Below are 25000 nucleotides of genomic sequence, written 5' to 3'. Positions count from 1 at the left end.
CTTTTGGTTTTTGTAAAGTTTTAAGGCTGATTCGTGCTGGTTTACTCTTCCAAAGAAACTGATTGATGTGTGAGTCTAGTGATTTAAACCAGATTTGAGAAGGTTTGGTTGGAATCATTGAAAAGAGATAATTAACCCTAGGCAAGACCATCATTTTCACGGTAGAGACCCTTCCCATAAGTGAGATTGGCAGTGCTTTCCAACGCGCCAGATCATCCTCAATCAATTTTAAGATTGGGGAGTAATTCAAGCGATTCAGATCTGACAATGTGGAGGAAATATTGATTCCCAGGTATTTAATGTTCCCTTTATGCAGTGGAATCGATGAGGTGCTCTGGAAGTCAAAATTTATTGGTAACACAGTAGATTTGGACCAGTTGATTGAGTAATCTGAAATAGAACTGAATTTATTGATAAGTGAGATTGTATCTTGAAGAGAATAATGTGGATTTTGTAAGAAAAGTAATACATCATCAGCATAAAGGCTTATTTTATGATGAACGGTTGCGGTATGGATGCCTTTAATATTTGCATGCTGTCGAATTGTGGTTGCAAGAGGTTCAATAAATATAGCAAACAGTGACGGAGAAAGTGGACACCCTTGCCTTGTGCCCCTCATAAGATTAAACCTTGGGGAGATTTGGCTATTCGTTCTAACCGAGGCTGTAGGGAAACTATATAGGACCTTGATCCATTCTATAAATGAGTCTCCAAATCCAAATTTCTGTAGAGTAGCTAAAAGAAAATTCCAATTCACTCTATCAAATGCTTTTTCAGCATCTAATGAAACAACAGCTGTTTTTAAATTATGAATAACAGAATAGTCTATCACATTGAGTAGACGGCGAACATTGTTGGACGATTGTCTCTCTTTGATGAAACCTGTTTGATCAGGATGTACTATATATGGAGTGACTTTTTCTAATCTTTGAGCTAATACTTTGCAGATAATTTTAAGATCAGCATTAATCAGGGAGATTGGCCGGTAACTGGATGGAAGTGTTGGGTCTTTATCAGGTTTTAGCAAGAGACTGATTGTGGCAGAGTTCATATTTGGAGGAAGGAATGAGTTTTCTTTAATCTCTAAAGCCATTTTTGTAAATATCGGAGCTAGCAGTGACCAGAATGTTTTGTAGAACTCCACAGGGAACCCATCAGGCCCTGGTGCTTTATTGTTTGGCATCTGTTGAAGAGCATCGTGAAGTTCATCTACAGAAATAGCAAGATCTAAATTTGATACCTGCCTCGTATTTAATTTAGGTAAGTCTATACCATTGAGAAATGTCTCAATGTCTGAAAGAGATGGGTCAATCTGGGGTGTATACAAGTTTCTGTAAAAGTCTCTAAATATGGAGTTAATTTCCTCAGGAACGTGAGTAATGTTCCCAGCTGAATCCTTAATGGATGGTATGGAGTTTTTTTCTTTGTTCAATTTTAGTTGGTTAGCCAAATATTTGCTTGGTTTATTGTCATGTTCAAATTTATCTAAGCGTAACCTCTGAAGCAGGAATTGAGTTTTCTTATCAATTATTTCTCTTAAATCTAATTTCAGTTTTCTCAGTTCATTCAGAGTATGTTCATTTTGTGAGTTCGCATAAGCTATTTCTAATATTTTTATTTCATTTTCAAGTTCCTGCTCTAGTAAACGTTCCTTTTTTTTCTTGTATGATGAATAAGAAATAATTTTTCCTCGCATAACTACTTTTGCGGCCTCCCAGAGAATGCACGCCGTGATTTCTGGTTGATCATTAAAATCTAAAAAATCTGTCCATTCTTTCTCAAAATAGTTGAGGAAGTCTGGGTCCTTTAGTAATGATGTATTAAGTCTCCATTGTTTTATAGGTGCAGTTATAGTTTTGTTAGTGAGGGAAAGTGAGACAGGTGCATGGTCACTGATGATGATAGGATGAATGTGAATGTTTGCGATATCAGATAAAATTGAGCTACTAGTTAAAAAGTAATCAATGCGAGAGAATGAGTGGTGAACTGGGGAAAAATAAGTGTATTCCCTAAGAGTGTGGTGATAAGAACGCCAGGCATCGCAAAGACCATAATCGTTCATATATTGCTTAAGTATTACCACTGATTGAGACTCACGGTGACTCCCAGTCACTCTGGACCGATCTATATTTGGATTAAATACTAAGTTGAGGTCCCCTCCTAGAATCAAGCAGTGGTTTGAGTGAGGAGAAAGTGAAGAGAAGAAAGTGTGAAAAAAGGAGGGGTCATCAACATTTGGACCATAAATGTTGGCGATACATAAGTTTCTCCCGTCAACAGAAATATTAAGAATGATGTATCTTCCCTCTATGTCAGTAATGGAGTTATGGAATGTAAAGTTGACCTTTCTACTAATGAGAATGCTCCCAAATCAATTAAAACGGCGTGCCCTGCTGTTACCACACACGTCATAAACCACAGAGTCCATGTTACCTCCGTCTGAGCTTTCATTTTACACGTAATACAAATAGAACCTGCGCAGGTTAATCTCCAATTATGCTACGACTATATTCTCGCAAAGTTCCGCAAAATGCAATTACTGATTCACCTCTGTCCTGCCGATACTTAGAGGGCAGCCGGGCCCTATTTATTTGAGCGTGTGGTGCCTTTTAGTTTAAAAACAAGATTGCTCGACTATCCTAGGATTAACTTTCACTTTATCATTTCACTTTTTTATCTTTACCTATTTTTCCTTACTTGTTGTAACTTAAAGGGTACTCCCCCCTTTTATTTAAACATACATAAAAACTAATTTAGGAGGCGCCGTTAGCCCAACACACACACATCGACCAAATCCACACAGAAGTAGTTTTATAGCTTGCTCCACACAGTACAGCAAAGTCAAAAGGCCAAATCTGTCTATCATGTGAGTAAGCACTCACCTTTTTATATGCCGGCTTGATAGTGAGAGTTGGTCCCAGACCGCTGCACAGCCGCGGACTTTGGAGCAAAATAGTAGCTCGGATCGTGGCGCCAAATTGTTGTATATTTGATGGTTGTGTGATGGGCCAAGGAGACGTCAAGAGGAATCGTCGAACGAAAAGCTTTATTTGTGTCAGCGAGCCTCTGACTGGAGCTGCAGCTCCAGGAGAAAGAGTGGGCCAGATCTCTTCTGATGTCCTCTCGGACAACGATCCTGAAATACCTTCTACCCATAAACCCCCACTCTTTGTAACTCTAGTCTTGGAGCCGGCCCGTCTGGACAAAATCCCAGCTTGTTGTTTGGCCAGTTAACCTATTTCCTGTGATCGGTTTGAGGCGGACAACCTCCAACCCCTATCCTCTACCCCTATCTGTGGGGGCTTCCTACCAGATGTTGCTAATGTCTTTACGCTTCCTCCTAAACTCCAAACTTGCATTCCTGTAGGATCCCAATTTCCTGGGGGGAAAGAGCCACCACTCTCTGGAGCGCTTGTGCTGGACATGTGCACTTTTGACCTTATCATCCTCTAGATGATTCTGTGACAAACACATGGTAGCTCCCCAATCATATCAGAACATTGTAAATGGTATAATTCACCTCAGGGCCACTTGGGCATGCAGTCTTTATTGGAGGTAATCAGAGTCACACACGTCTTCTAAAGTTTGACATACCAGTGCAGCAGTGGCGTTAGTGTTGTGTCTTTTGAGTGAACGTACTGAACCGAATCACTTCATGAACTGATTCGTTCCTTTCTCAGTTCAGTTGAGCTCCGCCGCGACCATGCCGGTATGAGTGGAACTGGCGCATTCTGTGGCTCACTGAACCCTCGACGTCGACGAACGACGCAGCCAATGAGAGGGCGGGGGGAGGGACTGAGCGAACGATTCGTTCACCGCGGATTAACGACATGAATCACTCAGTGAACGACAACGCTCTCGCTCTCTGCTCTGCTTGCCCCAATGCCGCGAGTGATTCTCCCCCCGTCGCGGGGATATGTTTCATGCCATTGGCATCCGTTCTCCATTCATTCTCCAAGCTAAAGGCTAATGTTGACTCAAGCCACATGAAAACAAACACACGTCCCCATTATCTCAACACATAAAGTTAAAGAAAATCCGTGCAGGCTGAGCAGCAGCGACGCGAGGGGGAGGGGCGGAGGGTAACGTGTAGGGCAGGCTGTTTTGAGAAGATTTAAAATAAAAAATAATAACTAATGTATGTACACATACATTAGTTTAGAGCTATATTATTTACACAGTTATTGTAACAAAAATAAATTTCTCCTTGGGGATCAATTCTGATTCATATTATTATTATTATTATTATCCATTCTACTGCAACTGTTGTTGTTGTTGTTGTTTAGTAGCTATCATCATCATTATAATAATGCTGATTTGCAATTAAACTGTACTGCTGCTGCAGAAGTGATTCGGTACACGTACTGAACTGCGGCCACAGTGTGGCGTTGTCAGTCACTGATTCTAGTGATTCGTACTGTCAAAAGAACTGCAGAAGAGATTCGGTACACGTACTGAACTGCGGCCAACCATGCGGGGGGCGTGGTTGGGGGCGTGGTTATTTACCGCTAGAATTCACCAACTCGAGTATTCCATATATATTTCATATATATATATATATATATATATATATGAAATACTTGACTTTCAGTGAATTCTAGCTATATATATATATATTTATTTTATTTACATAAAAGAAATACTTGAATTATCTATCCATTAGATGGCAGTATTGTCCTGTTTAACTTCTCTGTTCATGACTGAGAAATCACTTCGGCCACCGTGTTCAATGGAGAAGTCTGTTCTACATATTTACAGGCAACATACACCTTCCCCTTCGAACTGTCCTGGATGAACTGAAATTCTTGTTTCCATTCGTTTTGGAACTTGCAAGCGTATTTATATTGTGGGAAAGCGGACGTGAGAATAGGCTGTCCCCACTCAGTCTCAGGTCCGCATTGAGCTGGAGGGGGCGTGGCCTCCGGCTCCGGCTGAATACCGGGAGTTTGTCGGGAGAAAATCTCTGCCGGGAGGTTGTCGGGAGAGGCGCTGAATAACGGGATTCTCCCGCTAAAAACGGGAGGGTTGGCAAGTATGAACTAAACTATGGCATAGTTTAGTTAGCTGAGATATATAATGTACAGTGTATTTTGTCAACAACTGTATGTGTGTAAAGTATTTCTTGTGCTGAGCATTCATAAATCTGCTGCAAAAGACGTACTGGTTGAGGCTCGCAGTAATCCGGCCTCCTGGTGGTAGAGGGCGGTAGTGATCCCAGAGATCATTCCTCGGCCGCAGAAGAAAAAAAACCAAAAAAACCTTTGCAAGTCAATTAGTGCAGCGATTGTTTATTTCCTCTCGCCTGGACTTTTATTAAAAACATGGAGGATTACATATGTAAAATAAAACAGTTTTCTAAACTGGACTTTCAATCGAAGCAGGAGGTAATAATTAAAGGTAGACCAACGCCGGAGCTAAAAGGTTTGCTTTTGACTTCGGGACAGAAGACCCGTTCTTTTCAAACGGCGTGGTACACACGCAAAGGCTGGCTGTGTGGATGTCCAGCAAGAAAGGTAAGACCATAATAATGTTTTTTTTATTAAATGTGATTTTTTGTGTGCTACAGTTGTGTAAAGAATGCTGGTATGGGACGGCGTGGCGTAGTGGGTAGAGCAACTGTGCCAGAAACCTGAGGGTTGCAGGTTCGCTTCCCGCTTCTTACCATCCAAAAAATCGCTGCCGTTGTGTCCTTGGGCAGGACACTTCACCCTTTGCCCCCGGTGAAATGAATGATGAATGAATGGTAGGTGGTGGTCGGAGGGGCCGTAGGCGCAAACTGGCAGCCTCGCTTCCGTCAGTCTACTCCAGGGCAGCTGTGGCTACAAATGTAGCTTACCACCACCAGGTGTGAATGAATGATGGGTTCCCACTACTCTGTGAGCGCTTTGAGTATCTAACAATAGAAAAGCGCGATATAAAATCTAATCCATTATTATTATTATGAGCTTTTAAACATAACCCGTTAACTGCTGCCAATCACATGGTGAATAAGATACTATTTAGGGTTCACATGTTTGTAAATGTGACTGTGATGATGCAGTGCCTCACCAGACATTAACCTCACCGCACGCCACTGCAGTGCAGCGACTATCCTTTCAAACAGGGATAGCACTACTTTATCTCCGGTCCCCTCGCCTGTTTTGGTTACTTCCATCATCTTCTTCTTCCTGATGTCTGGGCTTTTTTTTTTTTAAATTTCAGCCCGCGTGCGCTTCTCTCACCCCAAAAACATGGACAGCCTGGCACACTTTATCCCACTCAACCACCTTTTGTTACCTGGAAAGGCCAGAGAGAAGCTCCTCCTACTGCTCGATGGTGAATTCTGATTGGGCAGAGGGTGGAACCTCAGGCACATGGCTGATTTCAATATGATTTGCTTTTTCATATAAGGAGGCGTGGCCTGGGCGGTCAATTACAAGTTGACTGGGAAGTAGAAAATCAAAGTGCTTGGATTCATGCGTGCGCACACTTTAATACATCTGAAACTGTTTGTGCGTACAACATTTTCTGGATTCAAGCATCGGCCAATTTTCAGTAGGAAATCCACACAACTTTTATTACATGAGGCCCCTGGCCTCTGACTCTTCAATAAAAGTCGAACAAAGAGTAGCAGATTAAATTGTACCCTTCTCCGTGTACCTTGTTACGTTTTGACTGGTGTTATCTCTCACCTCGTTCTTCGTACCGCTCAAAGTAGCAGAGGTAATTAACAACACCTGTGAGCCACTAAAATGTCATCGCATCTAAGAGATCCAAAAAATGAAATAGTCTGGAAAACACACAAGACTTTGTAACTCCACGTGTGTGAGGAGTCATCAGTTGCACAACTTTGATTACTCCTCCGACAAACATGGTTAGTGTTCGGATACTGTGAGGTGCTGCATCTTCTTGGCGGCATTTTCCGACACCGTTTTGGAGGTTTTCTCCGGACTGGGAGCGGGACTGGGAACGGGAGTGTTGGCGGCGCTGTTGGGATACTCCCTGTTGCCGAAGATGATGCTGCCCACTCGCACGTTGGTGGATCCCACCTCGATCTGTAACACAGCCGCACCACAACGGATCAAGCTCCATAGCGCTGAAACTCTCACAGAATATCAGAACAATGGAGCCATTAAGTCAAGTGTGACGTCCACAAACTACTGTCAAAACTACACAAAAAAACTAAACAATTGGCAGGTTTAAAAACTATTTTCTTCGATTAAAAAAAACAATTTGCAAGTATACTTTTTTTTTTTTTTTCAATTAACAACATTTTCAAATATAAAAACACTTTTCTGCAAGTAAAAAAATTATTCAGAGGTTATTGTTTTTTTTTTAATTCAATTATAAAAACAATTTACAAGTACAAAAACTATTTTCATTAATTGAAGTATAAAAAACAATTTCTTCAATTAAAATAATTAGCAAGTATAAAAAAAAAATGTCAGTAAAAAAAAAACAATTTGGTAATTATAAAAACAATTTTCTGCAACTAAAAAAAGATTCCCAATCATAAAAAACAATGTTCTTCATGTAAATAAATGTTTCACTAGTATATAAACTATTTTTGTCAATTCAAATAAAAAATGGTCAAGTATAAAAACTATTTTCCTTAATTAAAAAAAGTATTTGCAAGTATAAAAAACGTATTTTCTTCAATTAAAAATATTTGCAAGTACAAAATTTTTTTTTTTTCAATAAAAAAAAAAATTGGCGAGTATAAAAATTATTTTCTGCAAGTAAAAAAAAGATTCCAAATTATAAAAACAATGTTCTTCAATTAAATAAATGTTTTGTAGATAAACTATTTTCGTCAATTAAAAAAACTATTCGCAAGTATAAAAAATATTTTCTGCAAGTAAAAAATATTTTTGCATGTAAAAAACAATTTTCTGCATGTTAAAAAAAAATTCAGAAGTATCTTTAAAAAATGGCTTTAATTAAAAAACGATTCACAAGTATGAAAATATTTTTCTTCAATTAAAAACCAATTCGCAAGTTTAAATACAATTTTCTGCAAGTAAACTAAAATTATCGTGTATAAAAACAACAAGCGAGTAAAAAACAATTTTCTTCAATTAAAAAAAACTATCGGCAAGTATAAAAACAATTTTTTGCAAGTACAAAAAATCACTCGTAATTATAAAAATATTTTGTTTCAATTAAAAAAAACAATTCACAGATAAAAAAATATTTTTTTTCAATTAAAAAAACAATTTACAAGCATAAAAACAATTTCCTTTCATTAGAAAATAAGTCACAAGTATAGAAACAATTTTCTTCAATAAAAAAACGATTTGCAAGTTTGAACAGTATTTTCTGCAAGTAAAAAAAAAAATTTGCATGTAAAAAAAAAATTATTCAGTAAACAAAAATGATTCTTAAGTATAACACATATTTGTCTTCAATTAAAACAACGATTCGCAAGTTTAAAGTGTTTTCTGCAAGTAAAAAAACTATTTGCATTTAAAAAACAATTTTCTTCAAATACAAAAACAATTTACAGTTCGCAAGTATAACATTTTTTCTTCTTCAATTAAAACACGAGTTTCAAGTATAAAAACATTTTTCTTCAAGTTAAAACCTTTGGCAGTAATATTCCATCCTGTGTGATCCACACACCTGCACTCAGACCACCTGTAATTCACACTCTACAACCCCAGGTGGTGCTAATGAGTCCATTTAAGGCCGTCAGAGTGACTGTTATATTGCGCATGATGCTCTCCGCCAAAAATAGCACAGTAAATGGCGGACAGAAGCGAGGGGAAATAAGATCAACCTGTAAGTTAACACATTTATTTTATTATCCCCTCATTGTAAATCATGCAATGTTATTTATTCATGCCAACCGGCTTCTTTTTCTTCTTGACTCAGCAGCACCACCTGTGGTTGTAGACTATGAATTACAGGTGTGTGGATCACGCAGTTTGGAATATTACTGCCAAAGGTTTTAACTTGAACTCTTTTTTTTTTCACTTGTCAATCTTTTTTTTTAATTGAAGAAAATAGTTTTTATACTTTCAAATTGTTTTTTTAATTGAAGAACATTGTTGTTGGGCGCCTTTAAAACATTCTGGCAGTAAGTTCCCTCCATACACATGGTCAATGTCAGTTTGATTGTCAGGTGAGTGAAAAGTTTACTAAAAGATTATAAAGACTATTACACAGCAACTAGAGCATCCAATATATTATTACAAGATGGCGGCGCCTCACGGCGGCAGCTTCTTGCGAGCGCTCCTGGAAGTGTAGACCGATTTGGCAAAAACACCCGTCAATTCAGTCAATTTCATGGTTGGCTCACAGCGTGTTCACTCCGTGATCACTTACGACCGACTTACGATTCTGGATGTGGAGAGATCGGGCCATTTTGGGCTGAAAGATGCGTGTACGGTGGACCTACTCGCTAGCTTGGGAATTCTTCGCGAGCTACATCCAGCAGTGGCCTTTGAAGCAGCGGCGTCCACTACCAGCGGAGACCGTCAACGAAAGAGACGTAAGCGGTGCGCTTGGAAGCAGAATGTCGGGTGGGTCTAACAACAAAGCTAAAGGCGTTGTTGTTAGCGGGGCTAACGAAAAAGCTAAATGCTAATCCACAAAGAAGCGCTAATAAGGAGTCTGTTAAGATAGAACTAGCCAGCGCCAGGCTGGATAATCCCTGCACACATAGCAATTCTCTTAGAATAATATACCACTCACATAATGTTTTTTCTGCGTCAGAGGTGGACATGCATTTTACTGAGGTGGCAAACAATCTAAAAATTCCTGTCATATCAATTCCTAGATATGGTCGAAATTATTTAAAGTGCACTACGCATAATAAACGTAACATTATTAATATAGCTACTACGGATACTTTCAACAAAAACTCCTCAAAACAGCCCACTACCTATAATATGGGCTTTTTAAACATAAGGTCATTGTCTTCCAAAACGTTATTAGTTAATGAAGTCATTAGAGACAACAATCTTGATGTTGTTGGTCTAGCCGAGACCTGGCTCAAACCAGACAAATTTTTTGCGCTGGGTGAGGCGTCTCCTCCTGGCTATACGGGAACGCATATTGCCCGTCCCATTAAAAGGAGTGGGGGTGTTGCACTAATATACAACAAAAACTTTAGCCTTACCTCGGACCTAAATAATAAATATAACTCGTTTGAGGTGCTTACTGTGAGGTTTGTCACACCGCTGCCTCTGCACCTGGCTGTCATCTACCGCCCCCCAGGGCCCTATTCGGACTTTATCAATGAATTTTCAGAGTTCGTTGCTGATCTAGTGACGCACGCCGACAATATAATCATAATGGGAGACTTTAACATCCATATGAATACCCCATCGGACCCTCCATGCGTGGCGCTCCAGACTATAATTGATAGCTGTGGTCTTACACAAATAATAAATGAACCCACGCATCGCAACGGTAATACGATAGATCTAGTGCTTGTCAGGGGTGTCACCACCTCCAAAGTTACGATACCCCCGTACACTAAAGTAATGTCCGATCATTACCTTATAAAATTCGAAGTTCTGACTCATTGTCAACAAACTAATAATAATAATAATAACTACTATAGCAGCCGCAACATTAATGCTGCCACAACGACGACTCTTACTGACCTACTGCCTTCGGTAATGGCACCATTCCCAAATTATGTGGGCTCTATTGATAACCTCACTAACAACTTTAACGACGCCCTGCGCAACACCATTGATAGTGTAGCACCGCTAAAGCTAAAAGGGGCCCCTAAAAGGCGTACCCCATGGTTTACAGAAGAAACTAAAGCCCAGAAATTATCATGTAGAAAGCTGGAACGCAAATGGTGTGCGACTAAACTTGAGGTTTTCCATCAAGCATGGAGTGATAGTTTAAAGGCCTACTGAAATGATTTTTTTTTATTTAAACGGGAATAGCAGATCCATTCTGTGTCATACTTGATCATTTCGCGATATTGCCATATTTTTGCTGAAAGGATTTAGTAGAGAAAATCGACGATAAAGTTCGCAACTTTTGCTCGCTGATAAAAAAAAAGCCTTGCCTGTACCGGAAGTAGCGTGACGTCACAGGAGCTAGTATTCCTCACAATTCCCCATTGTTTACAATGGAGCGAGAGAGATTCGGACCGAGAAAGTGATGATTACCCCATTAATTTGAGCGAGGATGAAAGATTCGTAGATGAGGAACGTTACAGTGAAGGACTTGAGAGACAGTGATGGACGTATCTTTTTTCGCTCTGACCGTAACTTAGGTACAAGCTGGCTCATTGGATTCCACACTCTCCTTTTTTTATTGTGGATCACGGATTTGTATTTTAAACCAACTCGGATACTATATCCTCTTGAAAATGAGAGTCGAGAACGCGAAATGGACATTCAGTGCCTTTTATCTCCACGACAATACATCGGCGAAATGCTTTAGCTACGAGCTAACGTGATAGCATCGTGCTTTAACTGCATATAGAAACAAAAAAATAAACCCCTGACTGGAAGGATAGATAGAAAATCAACAATACTATTAAACCGTGGACATGTAAATACACGGTTAATGCTTTCCAGCCTGGCGAAGGTTAACAATGCTGTGCTAACGACGCCATTGAAGCTAACTTAGCAACTTAGCAACGGGACCTCACAGAGCTATGCTAAAAACATTAGCTCTCCACCTACGCCAGCCAGCCCTCATCTACTCATCAACACCCGTGCTCACCTGCGTTCCAGCGATCGGCAGAAGGACTTCACCCGATGCGTTTGGCGGCCCGGAGACGTAGGAAGTCAAGGTGAGGTCGGCGGCTAGCGCGGCTAGCGCGGCTAGCGCTCCAACAAAGTCCTCCTGGTTGTGTTGCTGTAGTCCGCTGCTAATACACCGATCCCACCTACAACTGTCTTCTTTGCAGCCTTCATTGTTCATTAAACAAATTGCAAAAGATGTCCAGAATACTGTGGAATTATGAAATGAAAACAGAGCTTTTTGTATAGGATTCTAAGGGTACCATAACTTCCGTTACTCTGACTTCGTCACGCGCATACGTCATCATACCGCGACGTTTCAGCCGGATATTTCCCGGGAAGTTTTAAATGTCACTTTATAAGTTAACCCGGCCGTATTGACATGTGTTGCAATGTTAAGATTTCATCATTGATATATAAACTATCAGACTGCGTGGTCGGTAGTAGTGGGTTTCAGTAGGCCTTTAATAACTTATAAACGCATGCTTACCTCAGCTAAAGCTAAATATTACTCAAATCTCATCCAGCTCAACAAAAATGATCCTAAATTTTTGTTTAGTACAGTAGCATCGCTAACCCAACAAGGGACTCCTCCCAGTAGCTCCACCCACTCAGCAGATGACTTTATGAATTTCTTTAATAAGAAAATTGAAGTCATTAGAAAAGAGATTAAAGACAATGCATCTCAGCTACAACTGGGTTCTATTAACACAGATACGACTGTATATACGACGGACACTGCCCTCCAAAATAGTTTCTCCCTCTTTGATGAAATAACATTGGAGGAATTGTTAAAATGTGTAAATGGGACAAAACAAACAACATGTTTACTTGACCCAATTCCTGGGAAACTTATCAAGGAGCTTTTTGTTTTATTAGGTCCATCAGTGTTAAATATTATAAACTTATCACTTTCCTCTGGTACTGTTCCCCTAGCATTCAAAAAAGCGGTTATTCATCCTCTACTCAAAAGACCTAACCTCGATCCTGACCTCATGGTGAACTACCGGCCGGTGTCCCACCTTCCGTTTATCTCGAAAATCCTCGAAAAAATTGTCGCACAGCAGCTAAATGAACACTTAGCGTCTAACAATCTCTGTGAACCTTTTCAATCCGGTTTCAGGGCAAATCACTCTACGGAGACAGCCCTCGCAAAAATGACTAATGATCTATTGCTAACGATGGATTCTGATGCGTCATCTATGTTGCTGCTTCTTGATCTTAGCGCCGCTTTCGATACTGTTGATCATAATATTTTATTAGAGTGTATCAAAACGCGTATTGGGATGTCAGACTTAGCCTTGTCTTGGTTTAACTCTTATCTTACTGACAGGATGCAGTGTGTCTCCCATAACAATGTGACCTCGGACTATGTTAAGGTAACGTGCGGAGTTCCCCAGGGTTCGGTTCTTGGCCCTGCACTCTTTAGTATTTACATGCTGCCGCTAGGTGACATCATACGCAAATACGGTGTTAGCTTTCACTGTTATGCGGATGACACCCAACTCTACATGCCCCTAAAGCTGACCAACACGCCGGATTGTAGTCAGCTGGAGGCGTGTCTTAATGAAATTAAACAATGGATGTCCGCTAACTTTTTGCAACTCAACGCTAAGAAAACGGAAATGCTGATTATCGGTCCTGCTCAACACCGACATCTATTTAATAATACCACCTTAACATTTGACAACCAAACAATTAAACAAGGCGACTCGGTAAAGAATCTAGGTATTATCTTCGACCCAACTCTCTCGTTTGAGTCACACATTAAGAGTGTTACTAAAACGGCCTTCTTTCATCTCCGTAATATCGCTAAAATTTGTTCCATTTTGTCCACAAACGATGCTGAGATCATTATCCATGCGTTCGTTACATCTCGTCTCGATTACTGTAACGTTTTATTTTCGGGCCTCCCTATGTCTAGCATTAAAAGATTACAGATGGTACAAAATGCGGCTGCTAGACTTCTGACAAAAACAAGAAAGTTTGATCATATTACGCCTATACTGGCTCACTTGCACTGGCTTCCTGTGCACCTAAGATGCGACTTTAAAGGCCTACTGAAACCCACTACTACCGACCACGCAGTCTGATAGTTTATATATCAATGATGAAATCTTAACATTGCAACACATGCCAATACGGCCGGGTTAACTTATAAAGTGACATTTAAAACTTCCCGGGAAATATCCGGCTGAAACGTCGCGGTATGATGACGTATGCGCGTGACGAAGTCAGAGTAACGGAAGTTATGGTACCCGTAGAATCCTATACAAAAAGCTCTGTTTTCATTTCATAATTCCACAGTATTCTGGACATCTTTTGCAATTTGTTTAATGAACAATGAAGGCTGCAAAGAAGACAGTTGTAGGTGGGATCGGTGTTTTAGCAGCGGACTACAGCAACACAACCAGGAGGACTTTGTTGGAGCGCTAGCCGCGCTAGCCGCGCTAGCCGCCGACCTCACCTTGACTTCCTACGTCTCCGGGCCGCCAAACGCATCGGGTGAAGTCCTTCGTCCTTCTGCCGATCACTGGAACGCAGGTGAGCACGGGTGTTGATGAGTAGATGAGGGCTGGCTGGCATAGGTGGAGAGCTAATGTTTTTAGCATAGCTCTGTGAGGTCCCATTGCTAAGTTGCTAAGTTAGCTTCAATGGCGTCGTTAGCACAGCATTGTTAACCTTCGCCAGGCTGGAAAGCATTAACCGTGTATTTACATGTCCACGGTTTAATAGTATTGTTGATTTTCTATCTATCCTTCCAGTCAGGGGTTTATTTTTTTGTTTCTATATGCAGTTAAAGCACGATGCTATCACATTAGCTCGTAGCTAAAGCATTTCGCCGATGTATTGTCGTGGAGATAAAAGGCACTGAATGTCCATTTCGCGTTCTCGACTCTCATTTTCAAGAGGATATAGTATCCGAGGTGGTTTAAAATACAAATCCGTGATCCACAATAAAAAAAGGAGAGTGTGGAATCCAATGAGCCAGCTTGTACCTAAGTTACGGTCAGAGCGAAAAAAGATACGTCCATCACTGTCTCTCAAGTCCTTCACTGTAACGTTCCTCATCTACGAATCTTTCATCCTCGCTCAAATTAATGGGGTAATCATCACTTTCTCGGTCCGAATCTCTCTCGCTCCATTGTAAACAATGGGGAATTGTGAGGAATACTAGCTCCTGTGACGTCACGCTACTTCCGGTACAGACAAGGCTTTTTTTTTATCAGCGAGCAAAAGTTGCGAACTTTATCGTCGATTTTCTCTACTGAATCCTTTCAGCAAAAATATGGCAATATCGCGAAATGATCAAGTATGACACATAGAATGGATCTGCTATTCCCGTTTAAATAAAAAAAAATCATTTCAGTAGGCCTTTAAGGTTTTACTACTTACGTATAAAATACTACACGGTCAAGCTCCTGCCTATCTTGCCGATTGTATTGTACCATATGTCCCGGCAAGAAATCTGCGTTCAAAGAACTCCGGCTTATTAGTGATTCCCAGAGCCCAAAAAAAGTCTGCGGGCTATAGAGCGTTTTCTATTCGGGCTCCAATATTATGGAATGCCCTCCCGGTAAAAGTTAGAGATGCTACCTCAGTAGAAGCATTTAAGTCTCATCTTAAAACTCATTTGTATACTCTAGCCTTTAAATAGACTCCCTTTTTAGACCAGTTGATCTGCCCTTTCTTTTCTTTTCTTTTCTACTCTGCTCCGGGGTGGACCGCTAGCCTGTTCATCGGATGGGGACATCTCTACGCTGCTGACCCGTCTCCGCTCGGGATGGTTCCTGCTGGCCCCACCATGGACTGGACTTTCGCTGATGTGTTGGACTTTCACAATATTATGTCAGATCCACTCGACATCCATTGCTTTCGGTCTCCCCTAGAGGGGGGGGGGGGGTTACCCACATATGCGGTCCTCTCCAAGGTTTCTCATAGTCATTCACATTGACGTCCCACCGAGATAGTATATTGTGTCAATTTATTGTAGTTATTTTTAAAATAAAACTTGGTTAAAAGAGTTCAGTGTGTATTAATACATGATGAGCACATTCAATAATATCGCCATAACAATAATAATCATAATAATAACAGTGATAAATTTGGTCACAATAACTGTAATACAACATTTTCAAATTGTTGAAGTAAAATGTGCAAAAGTGCACTACTTGGCTGGAACCAGCAGAAATTATATATATTTTAAAAAATGTTTATTTTAAATATATTTTTTTAAATATTTCTTTAAATATGAATGTATTTTTTCTTAGTGTTAACATACTTTTGAATTCTACTGAGGAAAGACTTTTCTTCCCTTCGCCTTACTACTTCAACTAAATGTAGTCCGTCCATATTCAGCATACTAACTTTTACTTGACTGCCATCTGGTGGCGATTCTTAGATTGAAGGCTCTGATGGCCCCAAAACACCTGCCAGTCATTTCTGTCACTCTTGTAACTCCAGCCCTTGTAGTACTACTGCATGTACTTCCCAGTACTACTGCATGTACAAAACCCAAACCATTGAAGTTGGCACGTTGTGTAAATGGTAAATAAAAAGAGAATACAATGATTTGCAAATCCTTTTCAACTTATATTCAATTGAATAGACTGCAAAGACAAGATATTTAATGTTCCAATTGAGAAACTACATTTTTTTTTTGCAAAAAATTATTTACCTAGAATTAATAGGCATCAACACTTTGCAAAAAAGTTGGTACGGGGGCATTTTTACCACTGTGTTACATGGCCTTTTCTTTTAACAACACTCAGTTAACGTTTGGGAACTGAGGAGACCAATTTTTGAAGCTTTTCAGGTGGAATTCTTTCCCATTCTTGCTTGATGTACAGCTTAAGTTGTTCAACAGTCCGGGGTCTCTGTTGTGGTATTTTAGGTTTCATATTGCACCACACATTTTCAATGGGAGACAGGTCTGGACTACAGGCAGACTGTTGTAACACGTGGCTTGGCATTGTCTTGCTGAAATAAGCAGGGGCGTCCATGAAAATGACATTGCTTGGATGACAACATATATTGCTCCAAGACCTCTATGTAAGTTACCCATGCCTTGGGCACTAATACACCCCCACACCATCACAGATGCTGGCTTTTGAACTTTGCGCCTATAACAATCCGGCCGGTTATTTTCCTCTTTGTTACAGAAGACACAACCTCCATAGTTTCCAAAAACAATCTGAAATGTGGACTCGTCAGACCGCAGAACACTTTTCCACTTTGTATCAGTACATCTTAGATGAGCTCTGGCCCAGCGAAGCCGGCGGCGTTTCTGGGTGTTGTTGATAAATGACTTTCGCTTTGCATAGGAGAGTTTTAACTTGCACTTACAGATTAAGCGACAAACTGTAGTTACTGACAGTGGTTTTCTGAAGTTTTCCTGAGCCCATGTGGTGATACCCTTTACACACTGATGTCGCTTTTTGATGCAGCACCGCCTGAGTGATCGAAGGTCAATTTGGTTTTCGTCCTTGCTGCTCACGTGCAGTGATTTACCCAGATTCTCTGAACCTATTGATGATATTACAGACCGTAGATCAGGGGTCACCAACGCGGTGCCCGCGGGCACCAGGTAGCCCGTAAGGACCAGATGAGTAGCCCGCTGGCCTGTTCTAAAAATAGCTCAAATAGCAGCACTTACCAGTGAGCTGCCTCTTTTTTTTAAATTGTATTTATTTACTAGCGAGCTGGTCTCGCTTTGCCCGACATTTTTTATTCTAAGAGAGACAAAACTCAAATAGAATTTGAAAATCCAAGAAAATATTTTAAAGACTTGGTCTTCACTTGTTTAAATAAATTCATTATTTTTTTTACTTTGCTTCTTATAACTTTCAGAAAGACAATTTTAGAGAAAAAATACAACCTTAAAAATGATTTTAGGATTTTTAAACACATATACCTTTTTACCTTTTGAATTCCTTCCTCTTCTTTCCTGACAATTTAAATCAATGTTCAAGTAAATTTATTTTTTTTTATTGTAAAGAATAACAAATACATTTTAATTTAATTCTTCATTTTAGCTTCTGTTTTTTCGACGAAGAATATTTCTTCAAACTTATTATGATTAAAATTCAAAAAAATTATTCTGGCAAATCTAGAAAATCTGTAGAATCAAATTTAAATCTTATTTCAAGGTCTTTTTAATTTCTTTTAAAATTTTTGTTCTGGAAAATCTAGAAGAAATAATGATTTGTCTTTGTTAGAAATACAGCTTGGTCCAATTTGTTATATATTCTAACAAAGTGTAGATTGGATTTTAACCTATTTAAAACATGTCATCAAAATTCTAAAATTAATCTTAATCAGGAAAAATTACTAATGATGTTCCACAAATTCTTTTTTTAAGTTTTTGTCTTCTTTTTTTCGGTTGAATTTTGAATTTTAAAGAGTCGAAATTTAAGATAAACTATGTTTCAAAATTTAATTGTCATTTTTTTCGTGTTTTCTTCTCTTTTAAACCGTTCAATTAAGTGTAAATATCATTAATTATTAATAATAACATAGAGTTAAAGGTAAATTGAGCAAATTGGCTATTTCTGGCAATTTATTTAAGTGTGTATCAAAATGGTAGCCCTTCGCATTAATAAGTACCCAAGAAGTAGCTCTTGGTTTCAAAAAGGTTGGTGACCCCTGCCGTAGATGGTGAAATCCATAAATTCCTTGCAATAGCTCGTTGAAAAATATTGTTCTTAAACTGTTGGATAATTTGTTCACGCATTTAATAATAATAATAATAATACCTGGGATTTATATAGCGCTTTTCTAAGTACCCAAAGTCGCTTTACATGTTAAAAAACCCATCATTCATACACACCTGGTGGTGGTAAGCTACTTTCGTAGCTACAGCTGCCCTGGGGTAGACTGACGGATTTGTTGACAAAGTGGTGACCCTCGCCCCATCCTTGTTTGTGAATGACTGAGCATTTCATGGAAGCTGCTTTTATACCCAATCATGGCACCCACCTGTTGCCAATTAGCCTCGTCACCTGTGGGATTTTCCAAATAAGTGTTTGATGAGCATTCCTCAACTTTCTCAGTCTTTTTTGCTACTTGTGCCAGCTTTTTTGAAACATGTTGTAGGCATCAAATTCCAAATGAGCTAATATTTGCACAAAATAAAGTTTTACACTTCGAACATTAAGTATATTGTCTTTGCAGTCCATTCAATTGAATATAGGTTGAATAGAATTTGCAAATCATTGTATTCTGTTTTTATTTACCATTTACACAACGTGCCAACTTGACTGGTTTTGGGTTTTGTACTTCCTAGTACTACTGCATGTACTTCCCAGTACTACTGCATGTACTTCCCAGTACTACTGCAAGTACTGTACATCAAAAAGAAGAGGATGATACTCACCGCGTGTTCAAAATCTGTGGACATGCCCATGCTGAGCTCCACTTCCTGTAGCGTCAGCTTCAGATTGTCACAGACTTCCTGCCGCCGACTCAGAAGCATCTACAAGCAAAGTAAACGTTAATATCTGATAATCTTATTTCCAAATGATTATTATTTTTAAATTTTAATATGAGTATGCAAGTGGAAAGGTAAACAACGTGGTTATATTCTTGAGAAAGTGTATTATTACACATCACAGCAGCACCAATCAATCAAAGTTAACTTTTTTGGCCCTTAATCACAAATGTCTCAAAGGGCTGCACGAGCCACAACGACGTCCTCCTCTCAAATCACACATCACGTATATATATATATATATATATATATATATATATATATATATATATATATATATATATATATATATATATATATATATATATATATATATATATATATATATATATATATATATATATATATATACACACACACACGCACACACACACACACACACACACACACACACACACACACACACACACACACACCCACACCCACACATATATATATATACTGACGGAAGTGGATAATTACATGTATCCATATTTAAGAGTTACTTCTTTTGTATCTCCTATAGTCATATTATAATCAGCTAATGTTTCGTCTTGTACAAAGTGCTTGCATTACGAGTGTCCTTGGGGAGAGAGTCAGAGCGTTGAATATCCTCTCTCTCACACTCCCATAACATTCTTAAGATAAGGGGCACAAAGCTGTTCTGGGCTAGCAGACAACAGGTGGGAAGGAGGAAGGGGAAGAGGGGGGTAGAACAGAACGTCTCTGGGGGGTGGGAGCGAGGGACAGATTGAAGAAGACAGCACTTCCGTGGGTTTTGGGGGGGAGATCGATCTTAGCTGTGCTAGTGAACGCTTCTGTACTGGATTGGTCTCACGTTTGTTTTCAAAGCTTTGAAAATAAATCACAAAATACCTCTTCTGTCTGGTGTTCAATTTGAGCTCAGCTATGTGTCATCAAAAGAACTTGGGAGTGACCAGAAACTTAAATTCCCTGGAGGAACATCTGGTCGAACGCAACATATATATATATATATATATATATACATTAGGGCTGTGAATCTTTGGGTGTCCCACGATTCAATTAAATATCGATTCTTGGGGTCACGATTCGATTCAAAATCGATTTTTTTTTTTCAATTCAATACGATTCTCGATTCAAAAACGACTTTTCCCCGATTCAAAACGATTCTCTATTCATTCATAGGATTTCAGCAGGATCTACCCTAGTCTGCTGACATGCAAGCAGAGTAGTAGATTTTTGTAAAAAGCTTTTATAATTGTAAAGGACAATGTTTTATCAACTGATTGCAATAATGTCAATGTGTTTTAACTATTCAATTAACCAAAAATATGACTTATTTTATTTTTGTGAAAATATTGGACACAGTGTGTTGTCAAGCTTATGAGATGCGATGCAAGTGTAAGCCACTGTGACACTATTGTTCTTTTTTTTTTTTTAAATCTAATGATAATGTCAATGAGGGATTTTTAATCACTGCTATGTTGAAATTGTAACTAATATTGATACTGTTGTTGATAATATTCATTTTTGTTTCACTACTTTTGGTTTGTTCTGTGTGGTGTTTGTGTCTCCTCTCAATTGCTCTGTTTATTGCAGTTGTGAGTGTTGCTGGGTCGGGTTTGGTTTTGGAATTGGATTGCATTGTTATGGTATTGCTGTGTATTGTTTTGTTGGATTGATTAATTTAAAAAAATAAAATAAAATAAAATAAAAAAAATTGTAATAAATACTTTTTTTTTTTTAAATAGATTTTTTAAAAAAGAGAATCGATTCTGAATCGCACAACGTGAGAATCGCGATTCAAATTCGAATACATTTTTTCCCACACCCCTAATATACATATATATATATAACACGCTAATTTGAAAAAATAAACAATTATAATTACTAAAGACAATCGATAGTTGAATGCTAACATGTTAACTTGAAAAAATAAACAATTATAATTTCAAAAGACAATGTACAGTTGAATGCTAACATGAAAAAATAAACAATTATTCTGTATTTTTCAGACTATAAGTCGCTCCGGAGTATAAATCGCACCGGCCGAAAATGCATAATAAAGAAGGGAAAAAACATATATAAGTGGCACTGGAGTATAAGTCGCATTTTTGGGGGAAATTTATTTGATAAAACCCAACACCAAGAATAGACATTTGAAAGGCAATTTAAAATAAATAAAGAATAGTGAACAGGCTGAATAAGTGTACGTTATATGAGGCATAAATAACCAACTGAGAACGAGCCTGGTATGTTAACGTAATATATTATGGTAAGAGTCATTCAAATAACTATAACATATAGAACATGCTATACTTTTTTTCAAACAATCTGTCACTCCTAATCGCTAAATCCCATAAAATCTTATACGTCTAGTCTCTTACGTGAATGAGCTAAATAATATTATTTGATATTTTACGGTAATGGGTTAATCGCACCCCCCGGCCAAACTATGAAAAAAACTGCGACTTATAGTCCAAAAAATACGGTAATTACGAAAGACAATTTACAGTTGAATGCTAACTAGCTAACTTGAAACAATGAACAAACATAAGACAATTTAGAGTTGAATGCTAACATGCTATCACGCTAACTTGAAAAAATAAACAATTATAGTTATTAAAGACAAGTTATAGTTGAATGTCAACATGCTAACACGCTAACTTAAAAAAATAAACAAATATAATGGGACAATTTAAAGTTGAATGCTAACACGCTAACTTGAAAAAATAAACAATTATAAAGTCAAAGGCTTAACTCTATAATGCGTCTCAACTGTAACAATAGGATCTATTGTTAATATATACGTTACCTAGGAATTATTGTTCGTGTTGCAACAGGGACTTTATTCAGTGATGCATCGGAAATTGAGTAGGGCTTGTGCTGTACCGTTAGGAACGTGTCTGCCGAAGTTGAACAATAAATTAGGGCCCAGTTTGGTCTAAATAATAAATTCTGTAGTCCGTGTGTGATAGAAAACAGAATTTAACATCAACCTGTTCACCGTGGCTTGTAGGCCGCTTAGAGCTGCTACAAACTGGGCTAGTCAGCTCGCTACAGCTAACGCTAGCAAACGTGTCCGCGGCGTCTAAAGTTTCGAAATGGTCCTTTAGTAGGGCCAACCTATCCATGAGTAAGGTGTCCGAAGAACAGGAAGCCGTACTCACCTTGTTTCTTTCACCGACTCTAGTTCTTGCTACCTTCAGTAGCTTCGCTAGCTTAGCAGCTAATTAGCTCTAATGCGGAAATATTGCATATTCTATGTTGTTTCCTATAAAAAGCAGGATTTTCTTTGAAGAAAGAGCATAAAAAAATAATAAAAACATTTATAGCAACGAATAAATCTGAAGTTGGTCTATAGATATTTAAGTGTTGAAAGTAAAAAAAATAAAAGTTAAATACTTATTTTTAACACTTTAATGACTGAGACTAGAGATGTCCGATAATATCGGACTGCCAATATTATCGGCCGATAAATACTTTAAAATGTAATATCGGAAATTATCGGTATCGGTTTCGAAAAGTAAAATGTATGACTTTTTAAAACGCCGCTGTACGGAGCGGAACACGGACGTAGGGAGAAGTTCAGAGTGCCAATAAACCTTAAAGGCACTGCCTTTGCGTGCCGGCCCAATCACATAATATCTACGGCTTTTCACACACACAAGCGAATGCCATGCATACTTGATCAACAGCCATACAGGTCACACTGAGGGTGACCGTATAAACAACTTTAACACTGTTAGAAATATGCGCCACACTGTGAACCCACACCAAACAAGAATGACAAACACATTTCGGGAGAACATCCGCACCGTAACACAACATAAACACAACAGAACAAATACCCAGAACCCCTTGCAGCACTAACTCTTCCGGGATGCTACAATATACACCCCCCGCCACCCCTCTCTCAGGGAGAGCATGTCCCAAATTCCAAGCTGCTGTTTGGAGGCATGTTAAAAAAAATAATGCACTTTGTGACTTCAATAATAAATATGGCAGTGCCATGTTGGCATTTTTTTCCATAACTTGAGTTGATTTATTTTGGAAATCCTTGTTACATTGTTTAATTCATCCAGTGGGGCATCACAACAAAATTATGCATAATAATGTGTTAATTCCACGACTGTATATATCGGTATCGGTTTATATCGGAATCGGTAATTAAGAGTTGGACAATATCGGGATATCGGCAAAAAAGCCATTATCGGACATCTCTAACTGAGACCCTTTTGGGTCCCCGGGACTTTAAACGTTCACCAAAAGTGACGGGAGCCAGAATGGTCACAGTAATTATTGTGTCGGTTTTGAAAGTGAAAAATATCAAAACGGTGTACGATACCGAAGCATCGATGCAGTATCAAACACAAGGAGTGATACTGTGTCTCTCAACATATTCACGTGTGGTGCTTTAAGAAGAGAAAAATATGTTTATCTGGAAGCACTTTTGTAGTAAAATAAGTCAGAGTTGCGAGAGGATGGATGGCTTTTTGCGATTGACATGGTTTTTGTCGACAACAAAGGAAAAGTTTCAACTTGTGTGATCATTGTGATCTTAAAGCGCCGAAACCCAAAATCAGTGAAGTTGGCACGTTGTGTAAATGGTAAATAAAAACAGAATTCAATGATTTGCAAATCCTTTTCAACCTATATTCAATTGAATAGACTGCAAAGACAAGATACTTAATGTTCCAACTGGAAAACTTAGTTATTTTTTGCAAATATTAGCTCATTTGGAATTTGATGCCTGCAACATGTTTCAAAAAAGCTGGCACAAGTGGCAAGAAAGACTGAGAAAGTTGAGGAATGCTCATCAAACACTTATTTGGAACATCCCACAGGTGACGAGGCTAATTGGGAACAGGTGGGTGCCATGATTGGGTATAAAAGCAGCTTCCATGAAATGCTCAGTCATTCACAAGCAAGGATGAGGCGAGGGTCACCACTTTGTCAACAAATGCGTGAGCAAATTGTCGAACAGTTTAACAACAACATTTCTCAACGAGCTATTGCAAGGAATTTAGGGATTTCACCATCTACGGTCTGTAATATCTTCAAAAGGTTCAGCGAATCTGGAGAAATCACTGCACGTGAGCGATGATATTACGGACCTTCGATCCCTCATCAAAAACCAACATCAGTGTGTAAAGGATATCACCACATGGGCTCAGGAACACTTCAGAAAACCACTGTCAGTAACTACAGTTGATCGCTACATCTGTAAGTGCAAGTTAAAACTCTACTATGCAAAGCAAAAGCCATTTATCAACAACACCCAGAAACGCCACCGGCTTTGCTGGGCCCAAGCTCATCTAAGATGGACTGATGCAAAGTGGAAAAGTGTTCTGTGGTCTGACGACCCCACATTTCAAATAGTTTTTGGAAACTGTGGACATCGTGTCCTCCGGAACAAAAAGGAAAAGAACCATCCGGATTGTTATAGGCGCAAAGTTCAAAAGCCAGCATCTGTGATGGTATGGGGGTGTATTAGTGCCCAAGGCATGGGTAACTTACACATCTGTGAAGGCGCCATTAATGCTGAAAGGTACATACAGGTTTTGGAGCAACATATTTTGCCATCCAAGCAACGTTATCATGGACGCCCCTGCTTATTTCAGCAAGACGATGCCAAACCACATTGTGCAGCGTAGTAAAAGACTGCGGGTACTAGACTGGACTACAGGCAGGCCGCCTGTAATCCAGACCTGTTGCCCATTGAAAATGTGTGGCGCATTATGAAGCGTAAAATACCACAATGGAGACCCTGGACTGTTGAACAACTTAAGCTGTACATCAAGCAAGAATGGGAAAGAATTCCACCTGAAAAACTTCAAAAATTGGTCTCCTC

The 25000-nt window shown here is 38.9% G+C and overlaps 1 protein-coding gene across 1 annotated transcript in view; it reads right to left on the bottom strand.

The window, feature by feature from the left end:
- Positions 1-6437: 6437 nt before the first annotated feature.
- LOC133652983 (pyridoxal phosphate homeostasis protein-like) overlaps positions 6438-25000 on the bottom strand; it is a 28300-nt gene continuing 9737 nt past the window's right edge. Inside the window, exons 7-8 of the mRNA XM_062051958.1 lie at positions 19072-19170; positions 6438-7034 (exon numbers count right to left, since the gene is read on the bottom strand). Of these exons, the coding sequence (XP_061907942.1) occupies positions 6855-7034; positions 19072-19170 (279 nt within the window). The 3' untranslated portion in view covers positions 6438-6854. The remainder of the gene's footprint in view (positions 7035-19071; positions 19171-25000) is intronic.

This window comes from Entelurus aequoreus, linkage group LG07, assembly GCF_033978785.1.
Source record: "Entelurus aequoreus isolate RoL-2023_Sb linkage group LG07, RoL_Eaeq_v1.1, whole genome shotgun sequence".
NCBI lineage: Eukaryota > Metazoa > Chordata > Actinopteri > Syngnathiformes > Syngnathidae > Entelurus > Entelurus aequoreus.
The sequence above is the reverse complement of the archived record's forward strand: the minus strand, read 5'-3'. Positions and strand labels throughout refer to the sequence as shown.